This window comes from Labrus mixtus, chromosome 11 (genome assembly GCF_963584025.1).
Source record: "Labrus mixtus chromosome 11, fLabMix1.1, whole genome shotgun sequence".
Lineage (NCBI taxonomy): Eukaryota > Metazoa > Chordata > Actinopteri > Labriformes > Labridae > Labrus > Labrus mixtus.
Window position 1 is genome coordinate 18,154,127 of NC_083622.1, and position 27,819 is coordinate 18,181,945.

The 27,819-nt window shown below is 40.9% G+C and overlaps 1 protein-coding gene across 3 annotated transcripts; it reads right to left on the reverse strand.

Annotated features, from left to right (window-relative positions):
• Positions 1-207: 207 nt before the first annotated feature.
• On the reverse strand, positions 208-27,591 carry zgc:158766 (uncharacterized protein LOC100009641 homolog). Of its 3 annotated transcripts, none has more exons than XM_061050485.1 (24): positions 27,349-27,591; positions 20,936-21,133; positions 18,656-19,892; positions 13,691-13,888; positions 13,288-13,411; positions 12,860-12,953; positions 12,232-12,318; positions 10,832-10,948; positions 10,573-10,671; positions 10,221-10,363; positions 9,965-10,103; positions 9,468-9,590; positions 9,200-9,364; positions 7,981-8,852; positions 7,645-7,894; positions 7,231-7,320; positions 6,215-6,439; positions 5,711-5,881; positions 5,446-5,623; positions 5,251-5,367; positions 4,814-5,092; positions 4,412-4,638; positions 2,619-2,688; positions 208-623 (listed from the first exon to the last, which is right to left on the reverse strand). In XM_061050485.1, exons 1-23 carry the CDS (start codon positions 27,415-27,417, stop codon positions 2,644-2,646), a joined length of 5,247 nt encoding a protein of 1,748 aa, XP_060906468.1. In that variant the 5' UTR covers positions 27,418-27,591; the 3' UTR covers positions 208-623; positions 2,619-2,643. The 3 variants fall into 3 exon arrangements, with proteins under 3 accessions (XP_060906468.1, XP_060906467.1, XP_060906469.1); XM_061050484.1 differs by having other exon boundaries at positions 9,200-9,385; XM_061050486.1 differs by lacking the exon at positions 2,619-2,688 and having other exon boundaries at positions 9,200-9,385.
• Positions 27,592-27,819: the final 228 nt, after the last annotated feature.

Consider the following 27,819-nt stretch of genomic DNA (forward strand, 5'->3'; position numbering starts at 1 on the left):
ATGTGTGTGTGTATATGTGTGTGTGTGTGTGTGTGTGTGGTTTGACACTCGTGCATGGTTATCAGTGGAAATATCTGCAACTTCTTTGACAGTTTCAGCTGGTTTCTCATGCAGGAAGTTATATTTAAAGCTTGTTTTTTTTTTTTTTAAATGAATGTGCCTTTTGTTCAAATACTTTTATCTGTGAAAAACAAATGAACACAAGAACATGTTTGAACATTTTTTTAATCACCTGTACAAATTTGTCATAATAAAGGGCTGGCAAAAAAAACACAGATGACAAGTACAACAAGTCTGGATTCACCTGCCTGCTATTGTTTTTTGTTTCTTTCTTTCTTTCATAAAATACACAATAAAAAACTCATCTACAATATAAACACTGATTCATACCTACAACAGTTCATCGAAACAAATGTACAGACCAATGACGTACCATCATGGCAGTGTTTTTTTTAAATCTTTTTATATGTGTCAACATTTACAGAAACATAATGAAATGTCACATCTGTTGTGCTTCATCCATTAAAGTCTTAGCGCTCCTCGGACCCTGAACTTCCTTTATTTCCATCCCCGTAAACAAGCTGCTGTGACATGCTGTTGCATACAACTTGTGGTCTTCACAGCTATCAAGAGAGAAGAAAAAAAACAAAAAAGAGGAATTAAAACAACATCCTTTAAACACATAACGCTAAACAAGTATTTCTAGAAGTCTAAAAATACTAAGAACTAAGAAGTCTAAGAACAAATGAATTCATGGTTACAGTTAAGGTTATCCTAAAATCCTAAAACTTTGAGTCAAGACTGAGCAGAGTGTTGTGTAGAAGATTAGAGTAACATGAGGAGGTTTAGAAGCAGCACAGCGATACCATATTTCTCGTTTTCTTCATGTATTGTCATATATCGTGTTTTATTTATCAGGTTCAATCACTCGTTATAGAAGACTTTTGCCGTGTTTTTTTTTTTGGACGCTCTACTTGAGCAGCAGAAATAAAGCGCATGGCAACTCAGGATGAATTTTATAGCAGTCCAAAGTCGAAATATGTCTAAATAAAGAAAATGTCATGACTATTTAAAATGTATTAATGACTCTTAAATGGCCTTTTTTATAGCTTTATACTGAGTCTGTATGACTATATTATAGTTCTGTTTACCAATGGGAGGCCACACTGAAAGTAGTGACATCACTAACTGGAGCGTGAGGAGGACATTTAGAAAGGATATTTAAAAAAGGTGCGGGGGCCCATTACCAGGAACTTACACAATTATTACAAGTTTGGAAATAAATAAAAAGTAATTTGATGCTTTCTACCTACATATTTAAAATGTCAAGGTAGCTAATACATCTTTTTACTCTCTTTGATAGAAAACTATTCAACAGCCACACCTTTAAGTATTTTTATATCCAGTTATTATCCGTCCAAGTTGTTCAAAGTCGACCAGTTTACGTGATATGGATAGTTGGTGAATAATAATTGTAATTGTTTTATTGCCATTTTACGCTTCAAGACAGGACAAAGGTATTTTAAGTTTTTTATTTATTTTTTAAATGAATTTAAAATGACTTATTGTAACTGATTGATTGATTGATCTTTATTGTCAGAGAAAGTCTGAAATGTAAAGACAAGCTACAATGATCCAAACATTTGCTTTGATACGGGATTCAGCTCTATATTAAATTTGAAAGGGCTTCAGTCTGACCTTGTTAAGACTTGACCGTGTATCTCTGGTTTGATTGAGTATTTTAAATTCACTGTTCAGGGCGTGGTTAGGGTCAAAGACAATCCTGCTGGCCAGCGTTAACATGTTTTTACAGAAGGTTGATTCACAGAGTCTCTGGAACATTTGGCCAACAATCTTTGAACAGATGTTTCATTGGTGGAGCAGTTTAGACTTTAAAGTAGTGGACAGACACATGTACCATGTGGTGTTACAGTACTGTAGGACACTGAGAATCACAGAGGTAAAAAACAAAACAAGATTTTGTTTACTCGCCCGAAAAGATCTCAGCCGGCGGAGGAAATGGATTCTTTGTTTTGTCTTGTTGAAGATACATTCAATGTGATAACTATGGAAGAGGATGTTCCATATTTAATGCTGCTATTTGTAACCTCACACTACCACCTATTTTTGTTCAGTAAGTTGTAGATAAATCATGTAGAATCATTTTGAAATTAAAATCAAACAGTCATTTTTTACATTTGTTGAATCATTTGTCAAATTGGCAGAACATACAAAAAGCAACATTGAACAACAAATGCATTCCAAAAAACCCCAAAACAAAGCTTGTAACAGAGCATGCTCGCATTCAGACATATATATATAAAAGTCTTAAAAACATGTATTTTATAACACACATTTCACCCTCATCACAAACGGATGCACAGAGGTAAACCAGAGGCTAAGCAAACCAAGAGGGAAACATGACACAGACCCAACCCATGTGACGAAAGAGCCCTCGAACCCCTGAGAAGGACACACCGCCATGCAGAACACCACACAGCCACCGAAAGCACATGTTCACACAGATTAGTAGTCAGGCCACAGGTTTGTCACAGTTGTTAAGTAGACTGAGAAAGGGAACAACAGAGATGTCCGCTCTGGTGACAGCAGTTACTTACTGAGCTAAAAGGCCTCAGCTCTGAGTCAGACCACAGTAGAGAGGCCTACTGCTATAAGAGAGGTCTTGCTCTGGTAAAAAAACAGGACAGCAAAAAGTGGGTGAGTGAAACTGAAGCTTCGAATAAATTGTAGCACTGACGGCAAATCCCCTAAATCGGAATATCTGCTCGTCTAAATAATAACCTGCCTCATCCATTGGTTCCCAGCCTGGGGTCAAAAGATCTCGGCGGGGGTGGGGTGCGGGGCTGCTCTGAAGTTGTCAACGTTAGATTTGACCTTAATTAACTAAATGAATAATAACACACTTACTGGATAGTTTATACAAATATCTTGAGGTAACGTTCAAGTGTGTGTAGGCACATTCTGTCGGGATGTTATCAATAAAAACAATTAAAATTGATCTTTGTTTTTGACAGCACTGTATCACCTTTCTTTTCGTCCGAGGGGGTTTCAGCATTTTTTTAGATACAAGTATGGAGGGCTCCAGGGAAAAGAAAGGGTAGGGAACTACAAGTTTAATCGACTTCATCAAGGAAGAACGCACTGCAGTGTTATGGGTTTTTTTTGCGGATGACAGTCTCCTCTACATGAAGAACATGAACAACAGGTTTTTCTTTCAGATATGTAAATGTGGATGGAACATCAAACATGTTCAGTACTACTGCAGCAGATCTGACTCATCAAGAGCTTTGAGATGTAAACCTCTTCAGAGAGACTTGAATCATGCACCTCTCTATATGCCTAGATATGACAGCACATAGGTTGTAATCAGGCTTCAAAATCATGAAATCATGTAAAACAGTTTTGGGGCTTGAGATCTCTTCATTATGGTGCTATAATATTCATTTTACTATGTTTTATTAATAGTAATAGTCGTATGAAGGAAAATGTCAAAGTTAGATTTAGTAAGCAGGAGGCTTCCACAATGATAGGACGATATGCAGCACGTTGTTCATTTAATAACAATTAGGCAACAGTGTGTCTTCTTCAGAGCTTTAACTTCCGCATGTTACTGATGCTTCCTGAGGCAGTTAAATGTGCAGACTAAAATAACAAACACTGATAATGAAGAATAAACCCGAATGCCCAGACACCTTATACTGTGAACCGGTCAGATCAAAGAAAATGTCTGTTGTTTTTTGATGAGGGCAGGGTTTAAGGACAATTAGAAGATTGAAGGAAATAATAATGGATTATTTTAAAACTATGTAGTGCCTGAAAGTGCAAAAAAATGGTTTACATCTCTTTTGATAAAAATGAATGTAAAGGGATTAAAAAACAAACCAAAAATATTAGGGGTGAAAAAGTAGTTAAATTAGGCTCTGGTTAAAATGATTATTCTGAAAGGTTGTATCAAAAGAGCAGCCATCCACCTGCGAAAAAATGATGGAAGAGGAACCCTCGAATGAGACAATTTCCTCCAAGTCAATGTGGTTTCTTTTTCAGAAAAGCCCCAGTTTCTTGCAGTTTCTTTTCAGGGTCCTGATACTTATGACAATGTGACGCTGATGTGCAGTTTCATATCTGCACAAGTAAAGCACCAACACAACTAACGGGATATTTTGGGACCTTAAAGCAGGAGAGTTAACTGTTACAGACTACAAAAGAAAGGTTTTACTTATTTGTGAAATAAGACTTTGATCTCGAAAAAAAACTGGACTTGAGTGTCATGATAACTATACTTAATCTGTCTTAAAATACACTCTTGTTAGATGTCATGATGTCAGCAGTGGTACAACATCACATCATTTTTAACTCAAGAGGATAACGCTGTAAAAGATCAAACACTCACTGCTGTGATGAACGTGGTGCCCTGGGGTTGGAGGTCCTCCTCTTTCTGGAATATGGAAGCAGACACTATGGAGGAGGGAGGTGTGGAGGAGCAAAGGAAGGAGGGGGGGTCATTGTTATTGAAGGAGTCCATGCCGGTGCTAGGGTGCCCCGGAAGGGTGAGGGTGCTCAGCCCGGATACACTGTCAGTGGAGGTACACTGGGAGGACGTCTCTGAACTCTCGGTGACTGTCAAACAACACAGCAACAACGACATGAATTAGCGCATTAACAGAGGATCAAACAGATCGAGGACAATCAGATAGTTGCCAAGTTTAAAAAAATAGTGAATTAATCATGTGGGTAAATACTTCAAAGAACGTTCACTATACGTTAACGTTAAAAATAATGCAAATCCACTCACTCATGGAGGGCTGGCTCCCGCTGTCCTGCTCCAGCTCGTCCTCCTCTATGCAGTCGTAGGGCCACTGGGCAAAGGAGGGAATGCTGCTCATCGGATACGGATGTGTGTGCGGGTGAGAGGGGGAGGAGTACAGATGAAGATTGAGCGAGCCCAGCAGGGAAGAGGACGACTGGCTGCTGGAGGAGGAGGTGCTGCTGTTGGAGATGGTGGAGTGAGGTCTCTTAAAGGAGGTGGCGTGTTCAAACGAGGGCACTGCGATGGACGCTCTGGTTCTAGACTCTGTCGGCAAAACGCACAAGTCATAAAGTTATTATAGCAAGGAAAAAAATAGCATGTCTACATGATTACAAGTTGAACCCTGACGACACTGGAGACAGGATAACTCAAGAAAGATGCAAAGAAATCTGAAAATGTTGCTGTTGATGAATTGTGCCCACCTGACCCCTTCATGATATAATCAATGGCTCTGTCACTGATAGCTGCGTCACTTGGCTTGATGTCCATAAAAGGCTTGCTTCCGATTCCCATGGACACCATCTCCTGCATGCGCAACTCTGGAATCCAGAAATGTAGATGTTGATTGACAATGTCTATGTGTGAGTTTTTGAAGTTAATATAAGAATTTGAAATACCTCTGTTTCTGAGTGCCTGTCTCCACAGAATCTTCCCTATGATGGCTGTCCACACCACCTTGACTTCTGCCGAGCTGGCTTGCAATATAAACGTATCCTGTGACTTTCTCCGACGAAACCAAATCTCAAAGCGTAAGCCGCTGTCACCAACATTTTCAGTCATACCAATCTCTGCTGTCTGAAATGAAAAGAACAGAACTTTAGATTTATAATCTGAGTTTAACCCAAAGTACCAAAAGTCTTCCTGTAACAATCAAACTCCTACTTTGAAGGACTGTTTGTAGATGTAAAAGTCATATCCTCCTTCGATCTTCTTGGTCTTGCTGAAGAGGATGAGGTCTTCAAACAAGAAGACGTGGCGGAGGTATTTCCTGCGTCCACACCAGACTATGAACTCATCCTGGCAGCGGAGTTGACCCTGCTCCTTAAGGTTCACCTGGAGAGGAAACAGGACGGGTCACATGCGTCAGTAAGAACAATACAATCCCCGATGACCTCACTCTACTGTATAAAGGACAAGATGACTCCAAAGTTTAAAATAGTTTCAAAAAGCATGGCTTCAGCAGAAAATCTTGTAAAAAATCAAAATGCTACTTTTGATAATTATAATAACATCAAAGTACTCATTATAGCCAGGGGTGGAAATGGAGGGGAGCACAGTTCTGGGAGTAAAAGTGGAGGTGGGGTGGTGTGGTGTTAGCCCTCAGAGTAAATCTATTTGATCTGATTATAGCAACATGTGGTTTTGTGCCGATGCATCATGACTTACATCACAGCCTCGGATGGCGTCCATAGCCAGCAGGTCGTTGCCGTGGCGAAGCTGAAACTTGACCATCTCCTCTGCAGTGCGGAGGTCACTCAGCTCCTGCTCCTGGGACTGACTGCACTCCTTGATCAGGTCTTTGAGGAGCAGGGCGTATTTACTCATCCTCTGGATGGGCTTCAGCAGGTAGGATGCCAAGTCCATTTTGTCCTCCAGCTCCAGCTGCTTATTCTGGAGGGACACAGTGAGGATTAGAATCATGCTATCAGTCTTTACATCATAGGGCTACTCACTTAAATGTCAGGAATGTGGCGACTTGGTGGGTGAAGTGCTCGACTTTTTTTATTTTTATTTCTAATTATTAATTGTATATTTTGGTCAACACTTTTTTTTAACCTGTGTTTGTTTCTGCTTTATTCTTACCTTGTGTATTTTATTGTTGGGCTTTTATTTTTTATAAATATCAGTATTGAAGAGGTTTTTTTTGAGTAGCTGTCATTTACTTTCAACATAAACACATCATATAGACAAGAATTCCATATTGGGGTCCACTGAACATGTTTACGAAAGAATTGTGACAAATGTTTGAACCAATGCAAATTTTACACGAGAAGTCTACTTTTCAGTGCCCTCTGGTGGCCAAATCATGTAACTGCTTCTAAAGGAACTCGACCATCTCTGTCTTATTCTCTACATAACAACAGGGTTAATTCTCCACCAAGCAATAAAACGAATAACTCCATCATCTACCGAGGAAGACCATGAGGTGTGGATGAAGGCTTTGAAGACTTAAAGTAAGTTAGACCTTGATTTGAGAATGTGGCATCATTTTCATCATTTTTTATATTTGTGTCTAAAATCTGTCATAAAGCGTGAAGCGAATGAAAAAACTGTTTTCTTTTCCGAATGTGTCAACCATTTCAGCCCTGAGAGACTTTGTTGTGTGTTTTGTTTTAGTAATGACCCTCCAGGACACTGCACACCGTGTGAGCGATGTGCCCTGTGTGAGTTGCCAGACGCACCTTAAAGAATTCGTTGCCATGGCTGCAGAGCAGAGTGTCGGACTGGGGCTTATTCTTGCTGTACAGAGCATACATTCCAAACTGATCCTCCTGCACACAAGATTAACAAGTTATGACACTGACTACAGTAAAAAGTATGCAGACATTTCAGTATGCTTTGACAAACATTATGCATGATTCAGTCAATGCCATCAGCTGTATTAACTATGCTCCCGACAAGTGAAACAAGGGTGTAAGAACAATCATAGAGCAGTGTGAGAATAAAACCCTGATGTAAACATATTTAAAGTTGTTATCTAAAGATGTTATTATCTTTAGGTTACAATTTCATTACAGTCACTGCAGTTGGGAAACACTAGTTGGGAGACATCATGTGCTGCCTCATAGTTATCTAACTTTCTCTCTGGAACTCACATGTCTGAGAAAACAGCTGCTGATGGAGAGCGGGGAGTGGGCACACGACTCCAGCTCCTTCAGGAAGTACTGACTGTGGAAGTCCCACAGTTTCTCCATGTTCCCAAAAATGATGCTTCGCTTCCCCCGCAGGTCCTGCGGCAGGTCAAGTCGCTCCATCTCCGGGAAATAGTGCTCGATGATGTAGCTGAGGGAGCGGACATACTCCCTCTCTGTGGAAATCATCTCATCCATGATGTGCTGCACTTTACTGGTGGATGAAACGACATGATATAGTGTCAGATTAAGAATATTTATCTTTCTTAAAAAAATCTACAATAGTGTTTATTTCCTCACCTGCTCTGTTTCTTTCCATCTCCCTCGCTGCGTCTGTTGTGGATCCTGGTGGGGGTCGACATGCTGCGGCTGCGTCCTAACGCGGGGCTCGTCACGTCAGGTCTCTGCAGCTTCTTCTCCACAGACACGTTATTTGCCACTTCCAAACCCTTGATGTAAACACCCGTGTAGCCGTGAATGTGGCTGACGTCGGAGTGACTGCTGTCCCTGGGGGTCAGCTCAAAGCTCATGGTCTTCTTCATGATCTTCTTCATGGGCTGCTTGCGAAGCCGGGCGGCTCCAGAGTAGACGGGCTCCGAGTGGCAGGAGATGGTCGAGTCGATAGTGCAATCGCTGTCCGTGTCCTCGAACATGGAAGGACTCTGCCTCAGTTTAGTGTCGCAGTCGGGGGAGAAAGGGAAGTGTGAAGAGGAGCAGATGGAGCTGGAGGGGCTCTTGGAGAAAGGCTCGGCAGAGGGAAGCTTGTTGTCCTCAAAAGTTAACGGTGTGATTGCGCCAGGTAAAAGGACACATGCGTTAGTTCCACGCTCTTCCGTAGTTGCAATCTGCTTTTCAGGAGTCTTTAAAGAAGCCGCGCGATCAGCATCTGTACAGTCCGGTTCTGCTGTTATTGATTGAGCCAAAACCTCTTCCAGCTGCTGCTTGGTCCGCTGACATTTGTGCCACACTGTGTTCAACTGCTCCAGCTGCTGAGGACTCTCCAGAGACAGCACCATGTCATTGAGGGTGCTGAAGTTATCCACAGAGAACTTGGATGCCTCAGCGTAGTAATCCTGCAGGTTCTGAACCACTGGTGACGACAGTGTAACACCTGTACTGTCCAGACTCAGCTGACAGAAATAATCCTGGCAGTGCTCCATCCACTGGTTCACCTACACATTTGAAAGAGTGATTAACCTACTTTAAATCACAGTTAAATATCTTGATGAAGGCTCTTCAGTCATAAACACACATTCCTTAGGAAAGCATTTTGGTTGAGATGTCCTGTTGTTGTTATTCTCCAAGTATGATGATGATTACAAATGATCAAGTAGGACTATATGTCTATCTTTTAGGATGCTGCATGTAAAACCATACAATTTCTTAAGAGCTGAAGACATTTTCCTCTGTAATACACACTGTAAAACACTCGGATTAAAAAGCTATGCTCGATCAGGGAATGCTTAAAATGCATAACTCAACGCCTGACAACGTACCGGCGTTAGTTTTTCATACTTACCGAGTCATAGAATTCATACAGGTTGGCTAGGATGTCTAGCTGGGCCTTCCTCCTCTCCACTCTGCCTAAGATGGAGCCCAGATGCTGCTTAAAGTCAAGGAGAGCAGAACCGGGAAGAGACTCTGGAGACTCCTTTACCAGCTGCAAGCCATGCCTCTGCTGGTGCTGGTCAGGAAAATGACAAAACTGATTTAATATAGCACTGCTGGTTTTACCGTACTTGCACAAAAAGGAGGTTGTTCACTCGGATTAAAGTGATGCTATTTACCACTGACTCCTCCATAAACTGGTCCAAGCTCTGTCTCATCTCCTTTATTTTGGTCACAGACAGAGTCAGTGTTTCCAAAGGTGTGAGTTGCTTATCTCCCTCTCCACTGAACCAGACTTTGATCTGGAAAGAGAGGAGGGGATTGTTTAATACATCAGTTCCCCATTTTTGTCCAGAGAAAAGGAAAGCAGCTGAACATGTGCACATAGACATTGGGCTGACATGGGACTGTCATAGATGGCCGTATGGTTATGTTTTCTGATAAACTTTTGAATGTGTGGAACTGGTAGACAATGTATACAAAGCATCTTTAATAGAGTTATTAAGAAAGCCTCCTCTGTGAGTACCTATCTTTGCCACACAAAATCAGTGCACATGCATCAGCCACCACATTGCAATATATATAGAATCTCTGCATTCGTTTTAACAATCCAACATATGTTTGGCTTTAACCTACAGCACGTTAAGTAGTCAAAGGTGAAATAGTTTGAGCTCACCTGTTGCGTTTGCTCCTCAAACTTGCGCACCTCCAGCAGACTCTCTAACTGTTTCTGAGACTTGTTGGACAGGATCACCAGCTTATGGACTTCTTCATCTACTTGGTTGTACAGTGCATTCAACCTGTCTACAGCATCTCTAAAATCCAAGAAAACAATAACCAGGCAAAACACGTTATGAAAATCGCTTTAAACTATCACCATCTGTTAAACTCACATTGTGATCTCACTGTGCTCGAGAGTGTTCCAGCAGTACCTGTAGTTCTCATTCTCACAGGCCTCTTCCTTCCTGATGCGCGCGAGGACAGTTCCTCCTTCCAGTCGCAGTCGGTTTAGACGAGTGTCATCTAGCACTCGTTTCATGAGATGCCTTTGCTGTTCTATCACCTCTGACACCTCCTTATGAAGATGTACAAAATGGAGATGAGCATCAAAAGAATGGATCGATTTTAACAGAGGATGTTATCATTAAATTGTGCCCAGTTTTTCCACTTAAAACAAAACCCTTCAAGTAAATGTACAAGCACATGGATCCCAAACGGTTTACTCCAGATCAGAGCGAAAAAGCCAGCAGAAAGCCTTGGTGTGTTAGGGGGTTTGGTTCTGACCTGAGAGGTCTTCAGGTTGCCGCTGTTGCTCAATGTGCTAATAGACTCCTGAAGGGAGGAGATGGATGCACTACAACTGCTGGCAAAGGGTTCAATTTTCTGCGTGAGAGAGAGAGAGAGAAATAGCGATGATAATACCAGTAGTCACAGAAACGTATTTACTCCTAAAATCTGCAAAACATCCTGGAAATACTGTTCACAATTACCCCCTGTCCCTGCTGAAGTACAAGGGGTTGATGAACCAACATCACACACCCACCTGTCTGAAGTGGATCCAGTGGTCGTGGTCGTAGTGGAAGGTTCCCTCCAGGTCTCTTGTGAGCTGAGTCTGATCGATGTGCTTCAGCAGGGACTTCAGAGAGGACAGTGTCTCAGTCTGTGGAAAAACAAGAAACGTAGTAAGGACTCATTCTGATTGTTTGCTCTGTCCTGCTTCAAAGCCATGGTGACATTAACAAACCGCAGGTCCTTTTCTGCTTGCCTCACACCTTACAAAGAGAGAGAGAATTCAAAAGTATTTATCTAATGAGCAATGGCTTTAAATAGGGATTTATTAAATCTGTATATTGGTATGTGCCTTGTTGCAGGGACATGCACAGATACTTTGGAGTTCAGTATGTACACAAGCGGGACTGATTTCTTTTTTAATTTAATTCTTTCTGATGACAATATGATCCTGTTTTCTACTAGAGAACAATTCCTCTTTATCTATATAGACCCTTTTATACAATATGTAGCCCAAAGTTCCTCACAAAGGATCATACAAATACAAAATAAACTACAGAAGCTTATAGGATAAAGTTTAAAATTCTCACCCTCACTATTAAGGCTTGTCACGTTCAGGCCGCAGATTATTTGTCAGAACTCATTCATCCATACTCATCAACCCTCTCCCTGAGGTCTAACAAACTAAACCTGCTGTTTGTCCCACAGACTTCATTTAAAATGCGCTGTGATCATGCTTCTGAGGCCATAGCGCCAATCCTGTTGAACTCTCTGCCCATGTCGTTACGTTCTGACTCTGTTGAGTCACTTAAAAAGCTGTTCAAAACATATATGTTTAGACAGGCCTATGAGTAATCAAGTCCCAAGTCTACCTTCTGTGATTTATCTGTTATTAGTTTTACTGTGCCAATTATTGTTCCTGGTCATATCAGGAGTAAAGTATGTTGCTCTGTGAGACACCTCTTTGTTTCCATTTTTATTTCTGTATGTTTACTGTGTTGATGTCAAGCACTTTGTCTGCTACATAAGTAAAGTTGACTTACAATAATGACGTCAGATACAATACAACTAATCTAAAAATAGAGGTAAATATAGTAGAATTCTGAGGCATTGGATGGAAAAAAATCATGTGATAAGTTTTCGTTTTGCAGAGTTATGAACAAACACGCGTACCTAGTAATTGTTCTGTGCTTTCAAACCTCGACAGTGGAGTAGTGCCAGAATTGCACAGAGCCACAGATATACATTCTGAACACACCCAGCAGCTGGTGCTGGCAAGTTCAGTGTAGGCAACAACAAAAAAAAAAGCTTATTAAAAGTTGGTCCATCTGTGCACACGCCTCTAACGAAATAGACTTAGAACAAACACTTGATATTTAGGATTTATTTATTTTTTATGTCTGGTATCCACCTGATAACAGAATCATGTTGTACCTGTACATTGATGTCTCTCTCAGGTTTGGCCGCTGCCTCCTTGTCCACCAGGAAGAGAACTGTGTAAAGTGCATTTGGTACTAATGCCTGAGGAAAACAGGAAAAAACAATGTTAACAGTCAATTAAAATGAGTTACACTTTTTTAAACAAATGTACATTTTATTTACATGAACAATTAAGTACTTTAAATGTGTGATTATAGTGACTTTAAATACATGACTTGTGGTTTACAGAATTAACGTCCTTGTATCAGTAAGAAACTCGTCATTAAAACATGATGATGTGTCTCTTGTAAGTCAGCTGCAGCCCGCCTGCTCCCAGCGTGTGGTTAAAAACAGACAAGTAAGCACAGGCTCCTCCACAGGAGCCCTGAGGCCAGCCTTTTTCATAAAAATGTCTTAGAACTGCAGTCACCACACATTCAAAGGTGTGCCTCACTAAGAAACCAAACTGTGTCAGGGACTGAGAGGCAGAACAAAAGGAAAAGTGTACGGAATGCCGTAGTGTAATAACTTCAAGACGGAGACATGACATTAAAGCTCAGAGGACAACAGAGGTTTAGGCAGGGTCTGAAAACTCTCTGGGTGTGTTGGAGGGTAATTACATAGTTTTCCAAAGCAGGCTCACCTGCAATTCAGACAGAGATGACAGCAGAGCTGGAACCGGCTGCTGCCTCCTGCTGTCTATAACAACAGAGAGACCTTGATCACGCCTTTCCTTCCTAAAAACAAAGCATAACAATGAGACAGATTATTGTATTTACATTATTACCATATGTTATTTAAACTAAGAGAGGTTTTTTGTGATATTTGTAGGACATTTTTCCTCCAACAATGCAAAAAACTTTAAAATTGCTTTAAAACACAAAAAGTGAGGTACACAAATACAGATGTATTTGTCAATCTTTTGGCATTGAATAACCTATGTAGTATTAATAGATATTAAACAAATGTCTGCATAGGACATTAGGAGCATTCACCTCAGGGATGATGGACAGGTGGGATATTTACTGGAGTGATTCTTAACACAGACAAATAAAACGGTGCCTGACTTACCGCAGTGTGGAGTAGTAGTAGCCCAGTAAACAGGTGAGGTCACTGACTGTGCAACTCTCACCTGCCCACACCTGAGCTCTCGTGCACACCTGCAGCACCGCCCTCCCACTGCGATCTCGGTTTCCTGGAAGAGAGAAGGCCAGCAGGGAGTCAACACCTGATACTTACAAAAATGTTTGAGCTTAACACAGTTCATACATGACCATGTCAATGTTAACTGATAGGTGGAGAAATGGAAATAACGTTTTAGGTACATGTGCATCAAGAAAACAAGACAATAACAATCACCCTCTATGTCTTTTCCTCTTTTCAAAGTGAGCTTTAAGCAAAGTTTCCAATGTTAAAATCTTCATAAGCCGTTATTTAAAGGGTATAAAAACAGTTATTTTCAGATTTCCCGTACCTGGCAGCATCACAGCGCCTGATGTGAGCAGCTCTTGATTGACTTCAGACACCAGTCTAGGGAGTGCGGTGATACTCTCATAGGGCGAGCTTGAAGCCAGCCTGATGGCTGACCCATTTGCAGCTTTAGGACTGTGTGACTCCTCTCTGCTGTATCTGTGCCCCCTGATCTCACTGCTGATGGTGTCATCACGTAAACCTGTAGAGGGAATGAAAAATAGTGGGCAAAAACTGTAGAAAAAATACAGAACAAAAGTTCAAAATTAGAGGTTTGAGTGCACCTCACTTCTCCCTGACCTTATTGTTTAACCTGAAGTATGTGTTTATTGGTGGCCTAGGTTCACACCAACTCATCCTTGACACCAGGTGTTAAGTGAGGTTGACTCATCCTGAACTTTGGCATTATTAGACTCTCATATCTGAGTTCACTCCCTCCTCTTCAGCTGTTTATACCTAGAGGCTCTTCATATTGGAATGCTGCCCCTGGCTTTCCCAAATGGTGCCACATTGCACAGACTTGATCCAACAAAACAGCGTGCAAAGTGCATCACTGCATCTCGTTTCATACTTCGTTGTGCTTCGACCAAGAAAAAATGTAAATAGATACAAATGAACGAACATGCCACTGGACAATTTAGACTCCTTATTTACATTTTTCACTATATTCAGTTTTTTAAGACACAAAAGGTATTGCTGTTTATATATAGAAATACTTTTTACATTATTTATAATTACAAAAAATATATTTTTTTAACAGAGCTTGTATTATGACAGGAAAAAAGTCGTTTTTTTAACAAGAAACTATAAATTGTGACATCCCCTCTACATCGGATGCCAAATTTGATGCTCCTCGTTTCCTGTTTTCTCGGGGTTAGACCTACAGTTCTCAAACAGAACCTCCTCGACCTGATGTGCCCCATGTTTATCAGGCCATCAGTAGCTGCAACATCCCCTTTATCCACACTGGTAGATGTGGCTGTTGTGTAGAGCTTCCTTTGGTTTTGACACAAATAAACTTAAACAGTCTGACTTATCCACTTTCCTTTCAAACTGATAACAGGGATTTCACTTAAACAACTATTCCAACTTATTTATAGTAAATGCATGATTTAACTGTGGAATACACTTTTTATCTCTTATCCTTGATACAGTTTAATGATGTAACACAGGTTAACTCTTACTTTTTATGAAAACATTGAAATTACTAAGTGTATCTACAATCATGCTAGCAGCTCTACTAGTCTGTAATTAGGCAAAGTAATGCTTTGAGCTGCATGCTAATTCCAGCAGGCTAACATACTCACAATGACAATGATAACGTTTAATGGCTATTTAGTTCACCATCTCAGTTTAGTGTTAGCATGCTACCGTTTGCTATGGAGCACAAAACATGAAGTACAACTGAGCCAGACGGAAATGTTGAAAGTTTTTGGTCCTTTCAAGCATTTGACGGGGAGACATTATGACCTGATGAGATCACTAAAGTTAAGGTGATTTGTTTTCTAAGAACCAAAAATGTATGCTCTCTGCATTTCCTCTAATATTTATTCATATTTCAGGTTACAGCAAAGTCATAGACATATCTTTTATAAAAACAGACAACCAAGCATTGATATGCTTTACTACAAATAAACCTTCATAAGCTATAGACCACTACTGTCTCTGATCACCTGTTGTGTGTTGTCTTTTTAAACAGTTTGAGGCCTCTTGTATTGTCCTGCTCTGTCCTGTGATAGTTAACCCCCCTCAGCTCAGCCTCTTTTGTCTTCAAACAGTCGGTGCATTTCCTGTGCGACTGTGTGACCAGGCTTGTGTTTGCTGCATGTTTCCTAAAATGCTTTGTTTTCACAGGAAGTGACAAACGAAGAGTAAAGCCTCCTGAGTATTGTCCTGTGTCCATGTCTGTTTTTGTGCAGTCGGAGGGACACGTTTTAAAAAACATCATAAAGCCTGAATGTGCAATGGTTCCTCAAACTTTAAAGCTCATTTGAGTATGTTGTAGCTCATTATGAAAAAGCCTGATATTAATATTAATGTCTCCATATGATGTACAAAAACAAACCAGCCCATCAGCGAGGGGATTTATTATTATTTTTAAATCATTATGTAACACGTCTGTCACCCCTGCAGTGCGGTAGGTAGGTTTTAAGATAAGGAAATCAACGGCATGCTGCCAAAAAAGCCTTATGTTTAATTTATTCCATTCCAAACATTTGTTGGGAGTTTGAGGTTAAACATTTAATGTACAGGACAAAATCAGCCAATTGATCAAGTCCGCTTTGTCCACAGGGGGCGCCAAAATCGAGTAATTCAAAGAGCTTTAAGTTATAGTTTTCAAAATTTACATGACAGAGTGTATGTTTTGATATTGAAATTTGATGGCTCATATCATGACTCACTTAATCCTTTGAGTATGCATTTCATAGTAGAGTGAGTCAGTGCATGTCAGGTTTGTCTGTGTTTCTGGTGTGAGTGACTTAAAAGACACCAGCACAGTTTGAATGTTGTTTTTTTCTGATCCCTGGTGGATGATTGATTCACAAAGGAAACTTTTGTAGATGAGGCAACCCATCTGGGATCAGTGCAGCCCCCAGTCCCCATAACACTGTGGGGTCATGTCATTGTGGCACGTTGGGGTCCAGTGGTTGGTTTACAGGATTCTTTGTTGTCTTTGAAACATCATTATGAGAAACCTGCTTTGCAACATCTGAAATACAATCCCCTCTGAGGTAATCTCAGAAACATAACACTGATGTGATTTGACTACTGTATTTGGTAAATGGTGTGAACTAACCACATTTTGAAGAACATTGCATAAATATGTTGATTCAGAGAATCTTTTCAAATGGCCTTACTATTGTGTGAAATTATCCTAGGATAGGATTCAGACATTTAAATAAACAGAGTCACTTTCCTTCTCCCATTTCAATTCATGGATGAATCTGTTTTTGCTTAAACAGCATGATTCCCTTGGTGGATCTCACACAGTGACACTTTCCAGAGCTACCCTGTGTGAACCGACATAAAAAACAGTCTGGAAGAGTTAAAGAAAACATAGGGTATGATTATAATCCTGTTTCCAGGGGTATGGCTGTACCTGTCCCGTGAACGTGCCAAAGAATACACAGGGGCTTTGAAAAGCAATCTGTCACCGCTGGCAGCGTTAAAGCTGTAATGAGCTGCAGCCATGTGATGCTGTAACCAGCCCTGCTGCAGGGTATGATTACACACCCTGCTGAGAAACCACCATCATCGAGGTCTTAAGATTGAAACTTGGTTTTTACACCCTGAGGTTGTCTTATTCAATAAGTGAGGGATGACTAACCTTGTTGTCATAACGATCCAACCACTGTTGAAGAACACCAAACATGTCATTATGAAACAACTTTTTAAGTTTTGAATAACAGAGTATCACCTAAAATAATGTAACTATTGAATGTTTGTATATATCTAATCTATATAAAATAGTCTGTATTGAGGAATGAAAAGCATTATGATTGTTTGAATACCCAATGAGTAAGATTGTTACTCTATTATTGTTGTTGTCCATTAATCCTATTATTAGATCAAAACCAATGATGAATCTGTTTCTCAGACAGTGAATTTGTCTCCGTTAAACCTTCCTACCCTGTTTTTGGAACTCAACCAGAAGTCCATTGATATCTATTGAATGTAAAAATATTTAAAAACAAGTGTCAAAGTTTTCAAAAACCAAAGCGAGCTGCATACTGTAGTTTGTGCATTTTTTGAGGTCAGTCAACAACTGACTGTTGGTCACGGAAGCAGTGGGGGTTAACTCATTGCCCATATTCACTGTAATGAAACAATGGATCAGCCACAACATCAGAGTTGTGTCGGGATTTGTTTTGCAGTTGTTTAAAGGGGCTATATGTAACTTTTTACATGTATAAATAGTTTTTTAACGCCCATTAATAAGCGAACGGTTCGCTGATGTGAAAAAGTAGATGTTCACTGTCTATCTGTGTTGCCTGTATTAAAAGTTTCCCGGGGTCATATTTTCCGCGAAAGCTCCAGGAAGTGACATTTCATGCACGTTCTCAATGTCCTCCTCACTCCGCTCCGCTTACAGAGATCAACAGTACAAACTCATCACACACTCCTGCTCTCAGCCAGTGCCTGCAGAGACTGTCGTTTGAAGGATGGAGAATGAATACAGACACACAGACTCCTTCACAGACTTTCACATGTGTATGACCACTTACCTCCTCTGTAAACATTATGCCGGTAAATATCCAGTGTTTTGCAGCCGATGATGATGCTTGTTTGTGTATGTACGAGCACGTATGACTTTAACATTTTTTTAAAATTCCATGTTACAGATTATCAATGTCAGTCTTTGGGCGCGTGCAAATAAATGTTACGATGCTCAGTTCCTTGTTGGTTTCTGTTCTTTCTTAGGGGATTTTTAACTATTTAAAAAATGTATCATTGTTATATACAGTGTACATATTGTCTCAAATGAGTTTAAGTTTTGCTTATAGAAGTTTACCCTGAGGAATATACATGGATATTTAAGCAAAACGTAATAGATAAACAGGCTGTTATAATGTGATATTGTCCAAAGACTCAGGTACTGACGTTGTCTGTATTTACCTCTTCAAACATGTAGCACAAAAAGGGTAACGCCCAGGCATGTTCAGCAGTGCCTTGCATGTGTGAAAGTTCCTTTAGTGTTCATAAACATAGTTTGAATGAGTGATGCATTGTAATAATTTACAGCTGGTTGTTGCTTTATACTGTATAAAGCCTCTGGAGGCTTCATATTCTATAGATTGGTTATATGTTTGTTATTTCTTTCAGGAAATAAAGTGGATAAGAAGTATAGAGTGTGATTAAAATGCCATTAAGTAATAATCTCAAAACCGTCCACATTTGAGTAAATCTACTTGGATACAAGCAGGAAAGTTTTTTTTACTTAACACCATGCAGTGCCGCAGTCACATACCTGGCTCCTCTTTGCTGCTTCTTCTCTCAGAACCAGGAAAAGCTGCCTCGATACCCAGCTTCCCAATATGAAGAGTGTATCCGTTAATCAGTTTTTTGGGAGAGATGCTGGTCGAGCCTCCAGAAGAGGATCGTTCTCTGTGACCTTTGACCTGTCCCGCTTTGTTAGTCCTTTCCAATGACTTTGAACGTCTTTCGGCCCGCCTTTCTGCACTCCTCAGCCCCCTCTGTAAGTAAAGCAAAGGTGTGCTGGGCCTGGAATCATCCCCAATGAGCCAGCCACGGCTACCCAGCCTCCGAGATAAGTGATCTCTGGAGGGGGTCCGGGTGTCGGGGCTGCTGCCGGGTGTCACCATCCTGTCTCTTAGCCCAGCGCTGTGCTCTGGGTTTTCCTCCAGGATGGATTCAGAGCTGGACCCGAGGCTCATGGGGTTCTGCAGAGCCTCCATGTAAGACTTCCTGAAAAGTCTTTTGCTCTCGAATGTTACAGAGTCCCTTGGGAGGCGGCGGCGAGGGCCTGGGTTACTGAGGTCTGTGCTAAAGGAGAGCATTTTGGACCCTGGCCCTGGCTCCTTTTCACTGCTATCCTCGCTCCCTTGTCTGATCTTGCCCTCCTCAGTGGGTCCTTCGATTTTAATAATGGGTGTAGTAGAGTCTGGTGGACTAACACTGTGGGTCTCACTGCTGGGGTCCATGAAATGTCTGTTTGGGGAGGCGGGCTCAGAGAAAAGGGAGTCTCCCTGTGAGTGCAGGGACTCTCTGGAGCTGCGGTGGCTGTCCAGAGTACCCGTCGAACCACTGGTGCTGCAGGTGCTGAGCTGGCCACGGAATCCACCTCTGCTGCATTGCGCCTGCATGATGGCGTCTGACGTGCTGCTGACAAAAAGCGGGTTAACCACGTTCTTCCACGGCGTCCTGTACACAGACTTACCGGTGGTGAGCAGGCAGTTCTGTAGCGGCTGTAGGTTTCGGTCTCGTGTTACATTCTGCAGGAACTCAGCTGTAAAGACGCTGCCATACATGCTCTCTGCGATGGGGATATCTGTAATGGCCTGCCCACTGGCCGACAAACATTTTATTACGAGCTTAGCGGTCTTGCGCCCTAGAGGAACTATTTGTAGGTAGAAGTCTCCTTGCTTTAGTCGCACTTTGTGCAGAGGGGCGATCTGCAGGATGACTTTTTCATGGATGCAGAGAGGCCAGCCCTCATGATAGAACAGCAATCCTCTGAACCTCACCTGAGAGAAAACAGAAAACAGAAATCAGTCAAACCTTCTCCCATTAAAAAATATTATTATGTTCTGTGAGTCATCGCTCAGCTGTGGTACGCCTTGCATCATTACAACTGACACCTGCAAAGCCGTGTTCAAACACATGTTTAACTTTAAGACAGAGGTGAGATGTTTTCATTGGACACACCAAATGATTCACTGTCAGAGATTGTTCAGCTAATGGAAAACCTGTCTGATCAGGCCGGGTTTCGCAGCAACCGTAACACAAATCTTCACTCTGACGTAGTAAAAAAAGTTATCCTAAGAGCAAAGAAACAGTGCTCAAGGCTGGCTTTTTTTCGTCTCTAATGTCAAGGCAAAGACTGAGGATTTTTGATCTTCCTCTGAAGTGTCTCGTGTTGCTTGCTATACAAAGACTCTCATGCAGGCCTAGCTGTTCTCAGGGGAGAGGCTTAGGTGAAACTGTTGCTCCATTGCTATCGTCACAGTGTAATCGCTGCACAGATGAATACAGAGGAATAAAGTTTCAGTCCTTTGAGTGTAAAGTCCTTACACACAGCAATCAAAGCTGATGTGAGAGAATACTGAATTTCACGTTGGGCCAAAGAGTCCATGGCAACCTTTCAAACAGACTACAGCTTCTCTCTGTTTGCCTGTTCAGAGAAAGATTGCAGCTTTTCAACTTGTTTTCCAAACAATACTTAACTCTGTCTCACTCTGATTCTTGACCTTCCCACTCAACACTCACACTGTTCTCACATTCTTTGAAAACAAACTGAGTTCTTATCACTTCAGTATTATTATTATTTTTTAGGTACTTTGGGTTGTTTTGAATCTGGGTGATCTGACACACTGAAGCAAGTTTTAGTTCGGCTTTTGGAATATTCTCATTGTTGTGTCCTCAATGCCTATTTCTTAAAATGTTATTTTTCAAATGAAAGTAAAACATAGAATACATCTAGCTGTTCTGTATAAAACATCACTTACATTGGTTTAAGATAATCTCTGAAAATGACAGATTATATTGAAACTAATCAATGAAAACTCACAGAGGTTTCTTGTTGGATGATCTGCAGAATCCGCTTTGCAGGGAGCAAGAAGTCAATAAGGCAGCGGAGGCCGTCTCCTCTGTACTGCCTTTCCACCACGCTGAAGAGCTGCCAGAGGACAGTGGCGGCAGTGGCACTGAAGGGTCGGTACAGGGCTGACAAGGTGTTCTGAATGCAGTTGTCCAAAGACTCAGCGTCCTGAGGAAGCAAAAGAGCTGGATAAGTTTGGATCTCTTTAATCAAGGGTAGCTTGTACTAAATATGATGATTACAAGAAGGATTAAGCCACATGAAAACATTGGAATATAAAAACACCAAATGGATTTGACTTGTGACTCTTCTGAGAAAACATTCTCAACGTCATTACAGGTTATGGCCTTGGTGTGAACATTGGCTGTTAGCATGCTGGACAAATATTTATGCCCCTTATTTCCAAGGATATTAAAGACATAAATTATTAAAAGTGCCCAAAAAAGAATTGAAAAAAAGCAAAAATATTACAGAGAAAAATGTTGCATTAACATTTAAACAATTTGTTTTTGGATTTTTTTTGGGACCCATTGGGAGGTCCCAACTTTTGGGTTTACCACTGAACAAGAATGCTACAGACATGAGTCTACAGACTAGAGTCTACAGACATGAGTCTACAGCTTTGTCAGGCTGTGTGGTGGCAATGCTGTGTTTTGGAGCTAAATGCTAAGGCTTGGTGCTAGTTTCCTTTCAATAGTCATGCTAAAATGCATGCTAATGTTTAGCAGGTATGTCTTTTATGTACAAAATGGCAATCAGTCTATTTGTCATCATGATTTTTACTACAAATATAAAATGTCAACCTTCTGGCCAGTCTTCAAAAAAGTCAGTGTGTCACAAAAGGCAGAGGGATTCTTCTTCTGGGACAAATCAATGTGTTCATAAACTAATAATATGTTTATAAATTGAAGTAGCTAGATTCCTTTTTTTTTAGCCATACTAGCAGCAAAGCATATAAAATGTATTAATCTAACAGTTCTGGTGAAACTTTTACTAAATAATAAGGCCTTTGCTTACTGTATATTTATCTGACCTGGCATGAGCACTTTATCTACTGATCATGATTAAACTTGAGCAGACAGTCAGGAAGTTTTAACATGACAGGAAATCACAGCCATCATGGTCTTTCCATCAGAGAGAGGGGAAACACCTGGTGGGAGTGACGTCACTGTCAGTGGACACAAACAGCAGAACTGGAAAGTCCAAACTGAACTCCAGTTGTTGCTCACTAATAACAGCCATGTCATCACTGACTATTGTCTGACCTCTACATGACCCGGGACACCACCACCTATCCCCACCGCGGCAGATGACATGTCCGACACTGATAGTTACAACTCGTCCCGGAATCAGACGGGACATTTTGCATAAAAGCAATCCTGAATGAGGTCGACCCTGTCTTGTAATTTTGTTCAACGGTTCTGGCTATGACCTTACTCTCAGCAATAAGAGCCAAGGCCAAACATCTCTCAGCTATCTGTCCTTTCCGAATGGAACACAACAGTAGAATACAGACATCTGCCTCCAATGATAACCACACAAACAGATAGCAATGCCAAGGAAAGTCCCACACTATTAAAACTGTGTACCATACTAAAGAACGTGGGGGTAAAGGACCCAGCCCTTCACAGCTACTCAAATGCCTATGTTGCATTTACATGACAATGTAAGTGTGTAAAAAGGATGCAAAGACAAGGATATTTCCTGAATTGATCCTGTCAGACAGCCCATTTTTCACCCTTCGTAGGATGTGTCCTGTTTATCTAAGCAGCTAAGGACCATCAATTAGAGGAGAGCGAGTACAGTTCAGTGCATTGGTACACATGCCACGACTCTACTACAAGGCGCTCATTGTGCACCCCGCCTCTCTAAGTGCTATGTGCTGTACAGTGCTGGTGCCCTGAAACAAAACGCCTACCTCCATTAGCAGTCAGCCTGCTTTTAGTGAGACAAAAATGTCTCTGGGCATTAGTCACTGTTACACCCGGGAGGAGAAGAATAACATGGTGTTTTATTGGAGGAAAGCTAACAATGGGAGGAAAGCCCTCGTTACAAAGTTCGGACACAGCAGCAAGTTTCTCTTCAGGTTCCCAAGGCAAAAAAAACAAAAAAACAGTGGTAGTGACAGATGGAGCATTTTGAATAGAAGTTACTCAAAATAAAATAAATTTGATTTCTAGATAAATCAAATGTTATTCAACCTGTTGCAAAAGGAAAGCTGTACAGTGACCCATGGCAGTCATTCTTTTAAGATGTCATGCTCAGGGTGGGAAGCTCAAATGTAATCATATACTGTGTTTCAGGTTGTAAGTCATACAAATGTTGGGAATATCAAAACTTACAACAATAAATTGCTTTGATAGTGAAAACTGAAAAGAAATGTAATAGTGAAAATGCAGAGATAAACTGAGTCATATTTTAATGTTTACAAAAAAAAATCAACTTTCATATCCCTTTGCATCATCTGTACATTGGACGCCTGCTCTACCAACTGAGGTATACCAATACCTGTCCCTTCAAATTTTTATTTGAAAGATAAAAATGATTATGTGATTTCAGAGATTTGCAGATCTTAAACAGTGTTTTGATATTGCAACATCATTTAGCTTCCACTCTCTGCATCTGAGTAAAATTGCTGCCATGTGAATATGGTAAATGTAATCCATTGCTAAAGTATGGGCATACAAATGTCAATACCTTACAGTTCCAATAACTCAGAGTAGGCTATAGTAAAAAAATGCATGTCTTCTTCACCCTGTAAATTACACTTTGTATTTCAGAGCTGGGCTCACATCCGTTAACGGTAAATCAGTAATTATCTGCGTTGGTTTTGTTGGAATATAATGACTGGAAGAGTCCAGTTGACCGACTGCAAGAAAATTGAATAAGAAAGACTTGTTTGTTTGTCAGTGGTTTGACAGATGTGAGGATTGTGGTGGCTGTGTTGGTTGGATCTTGAAATGGTTTACATGGTCAGAATCACAATAACTGTAGCTATCTGGCAATGTATGGCATGAGTGATACTTACACACAACAGTTGTGTAAATAATGGTGAAAATCAGAAATCACACAGACAGAGCCCGTCAGGGGAGGTGATATATCAAATAGTTTAAATTATTTTTACATTTTCAATACAGACAAGTATGTAATTTTCAGTTTTCTTAGTAATCATGGCCTCTTAAGAACTTTGCTCTACTGACATTGCAAAAAGCTGATGTTTAATAATAAAGGTTATCAACATTAATGTTAACTAACAGACAATTAACTAACAATTGATGTAGTTACATTCTTCATTAACTCTGCCCACCTCTGGGTTATATATAATATGGAATGTATCACCTTCCATTGTAAGGAAGCATTTCAAAAGCATCACCTGGCTAGTGGAAGAGATATCTGCATGTCTCAGCAAAACGACTGAGCTTAGCCACCAGAGCTAAACTCCCCATCCGCTCTAAACCACAGAGGAATGCAGTGTGTATGGCTGTGTGGAGCCCTAAGACCCTCAGACAGGACAAGAGCAGACTGGGAAGTCCCACCCTTTCTGATGCCAGGTCTTTGTGAGCGTCCGCCTGCGTGATGGATAACTGAGGTGGTAATTAATGGCTTCAAGCTCCAGGTGGGATGGTTTTGTCTACACTGTAGGTGTAACAGCTGTGCAGAAGATGCACAGAGCCGGAAAGCAAGCTAAAACTTTGGGGATTTCTATACACTGGCAACTTTGTAGGTTTGATTTTTTTAGATATATTGTAAGGTATGGCTGAGTTTGAGGTGGGAACAACTATTGCAGTGCAAATGGAATGTAGGGTTATAAGTAAATTAAGAGAGGTAAACTATATCAGGGTCAAGTGTTTCTTAGTTGTTAACATGTGTCACACTGAAGAGTAGAGAAACAAAGCAGGGAAAGAGAGCGAGAGAAGGGTCATAAGGCAGAGAAAGGAAGAGCGAGAGACCTGCAAAGACGGGGAGAGAGGGAACAAGATGTGGTCACTGACACATTTAGTGGGTCAGGGACACAAAAGGCGCTGCCTACCAGGCCTCCAGTGGAGCATGAAGCCACCAGGGGAGTGTAACAGGAGAGCCCCGTAGCCCCCATACAGACTGCTCACTAACCAACCTACTAACAGCCTCAAAGGAGACGAGGCTGACAAAGGCCACAGGTTGCTCAGACCTGTACCGCTGCCAGGAGCCAGGAGCCCAACAATAGAGCCCAGTGAGGCCTTAGCATTGAGACTGCAGTTTGATTCAGCTTTTGATCTGTAGGAATGGAAATCTCATTTTATGAGAGGAGCAAAGTATGGAGAGCGAGTGGGATACAAAGCCAGTAAATAGAACTGAACAAGGCTCTAATTATTCACAGTAGTGCAACCACGGGCTTATTCATTTAATATATGATGATAAGCATGTTAGAACTGTTTGAATAAAAGTGCCCAGAAAGTGTTTTATGTTAAAAAATTGCTCTTTTGAATTCCATTATTTGGTAGATATAAGTGTATTTCCAAACTCCTTTTTCTCTCTCCAAACAAATGCTTAAGCTTTTGACACACACTTGAATATGAACTCAAACTGAATTGTATTGAACACAACAAAAGCTACACTTTTCAATGTTTTAGATCATTACAGAACAATCTATCAATCAGAAACAACTTAATATTAGAACGTCTGCGCAAAAAGACACGGCAGTAAATACTATAATGTTGTCTCTGCAGATAAACTTTAACCCTGAGAGGCCCACACTGATAGTGGGACAAATAATGGATGTCTGATAGTGATGAACTGGCCCACCCACATGTCCATGGACAAAAACTGTCCCCATATATTCACATTTTAATTCCACATGTTGTACTGTAACAGCTTAGAGAAACAAATCTGTTAATCAACAGGCGTTGCTGTATGTTGTAAAGTCTTCTGCCTGTGTTTCCTTTTTCAAGCAAAACAGAAACAAACAGGATACAGAGAAACAGCTGTACATCTTCCTTTTTTAGTCAAGTTAAAATAAGCTATCCCAAAGGATTAATATGTAATCTTTCGTAGATTCCCACACTGGTTATCAGAAACATTTATATAGTCACACTGCAACTAATGACTTTGTCTGACAGGATGTAAACAACTTTTACAGGATATTGTTCCTGGGAAGCCCTGATGGACCTCACTGACCCTATACAGATACATGTCGTGCTGTAAATAACACACAAAATGCACATATTTGATTAGGTCTTTGCATTAAAAGGAACCTCAACAAGAAAACAAAAAGTGAATGTGGGTCCTTCAACCAATCAGAGCGGTGATGAGCAGTGACAGGGGAGACAAAGGAGCCTAACAAAGGGGAGATAGGGTAAATATAGCATCGTTGCATACCAAAACAAGTGGGAGGAAGATAAAGGACACTGACTTATCAGTGAGGATACAAACTTGTGTATTTCACTGAACCTTGAATTGCTAAAAAGCACATTTGACTAATCTTGCTTGCATTGTTTAAATTTGTTTTTTTTGCAGACAAACAACAACAATTGTGATGGCTGCAAAAGTGTGAGAATTGATCTAATTTGTCTTTCATCGTCATAGAGATTCCCTGTAACTAGTTGTTAAAGTTTTCAACAGGTGGAGGACATGAGAAGTCGTAGTTCAAAAAGAAAACTACAAGTGAACACAAAGTAGAACAAACAGACATGTAATAAAGCGGCAGCCTAAAATAAAAGCATGTATACACTGATATATTAAACATTTTTAAAGCTCCAGTGAGGAGTTTTTGCCAGGTTGGGAAACAGTGTGAAATTAATACTGGTGACTCTTTATGATCTACAAAAGAAAACATGATCATCAGCATAAAGACTGTGATTTCTATTTTGTATTTTTCAGTGCCTTGAACTGATGCTAGGGGGTCGACACCAGACGAGACAATTAACAGCATGCTGAAGAAACAGCCTTATTTACAAAGAATGAAACACTTGATAGTTGAAAGAAAGCTGAATGATATTCTTCAACAGAAAACCCAACTCATGCATGTACAGGACAAGATATGCAAAGAGATAGAGGTACCGCTTTTTCTACAGCAGGCACAAAAATAGACACCAAAGAAATGTTCCTCACATGCATAACAAGCTACCTGCTATGTTTTGGCTACCAAACACAAAGCCAAAATATCAGCGGTCTACAAGCTGAGACGAAAACATCCATCCCTGTGAATGTGCACCATTACACACACACACACACACACAAGCACACATACACACACAGCACAGCCGCTGGAGGTTCCCAGGGAAGCCAGGTTTACACTTAACACAAAAAAAAGTGGAAAAAAACATGAAAAAACAAAAAAACAGAAAGAAAAGGAAACTGGCACATAAACACAGCAAGCCTGTTGAGAACATAATTGAAGCTCATACCTTAATACTCAGGTAGTTGTCGCAACTCCGGGACTTTGCTCTGGAGTGCATTTTTCCCAGGGACAGCATTTAGGCACCAGACAATATACAACAAATAAAACAAGTGTCATCAACTCCAAGGGTTAAAATCCAGCGTACAGCTCTCTCTGTAAGTCATGGCTGTGATATCAACAGGTCCGGTGTGTGTTTCTCTCTCTCTCTCTCTGTGCTGCGGTGTAGGCAGCTGGAGCAGACTAAACTCCTGTCGAAGCGTGAGAGAGGCACAGCAATAGCTTCCCCGTCACTCACCCTCCCTCCCTCCCTCCCTCGCTCCAACATAACCTCCCCCGCCCTGCTGCTGCTGCTGCTCTGCTACTGAAGCCTCTTCCAGCTGTGATAATGCACACGGCTGCAGCTTCAGGCTCATCATTCAGAGAGAAAAAAACAAACAGAAACAAAAACAAAAAAAACTCTACCTGACCCGAGCCCCAA

Excerpts from the sequence above, each read along its gene's own strand:
- zgc:158766 (XM_061050484.1), bottom strand. The coding sequence starts at position 27,417 with ATGCTGTCCCTGGGAAAAATGCACTCCAGAGCAAAGTCCCGGAGTTGC. Across the intron at positions 21,134-27,348 it reads ACAACTACCTGAGTATTAAG|GACGCTGAGTCTTTGGACAA; the intron begins GTATGAGCTTCA and ends TTGCTTCCTCAG. Across the intron at positions 5,368-5,445 it reads ACAGGCACTCAGAAACAGAG|AGTTGCGCATGCAGGAGATG; the intron begins GTATTTCAAATT and ends TCTGGATTCCAG.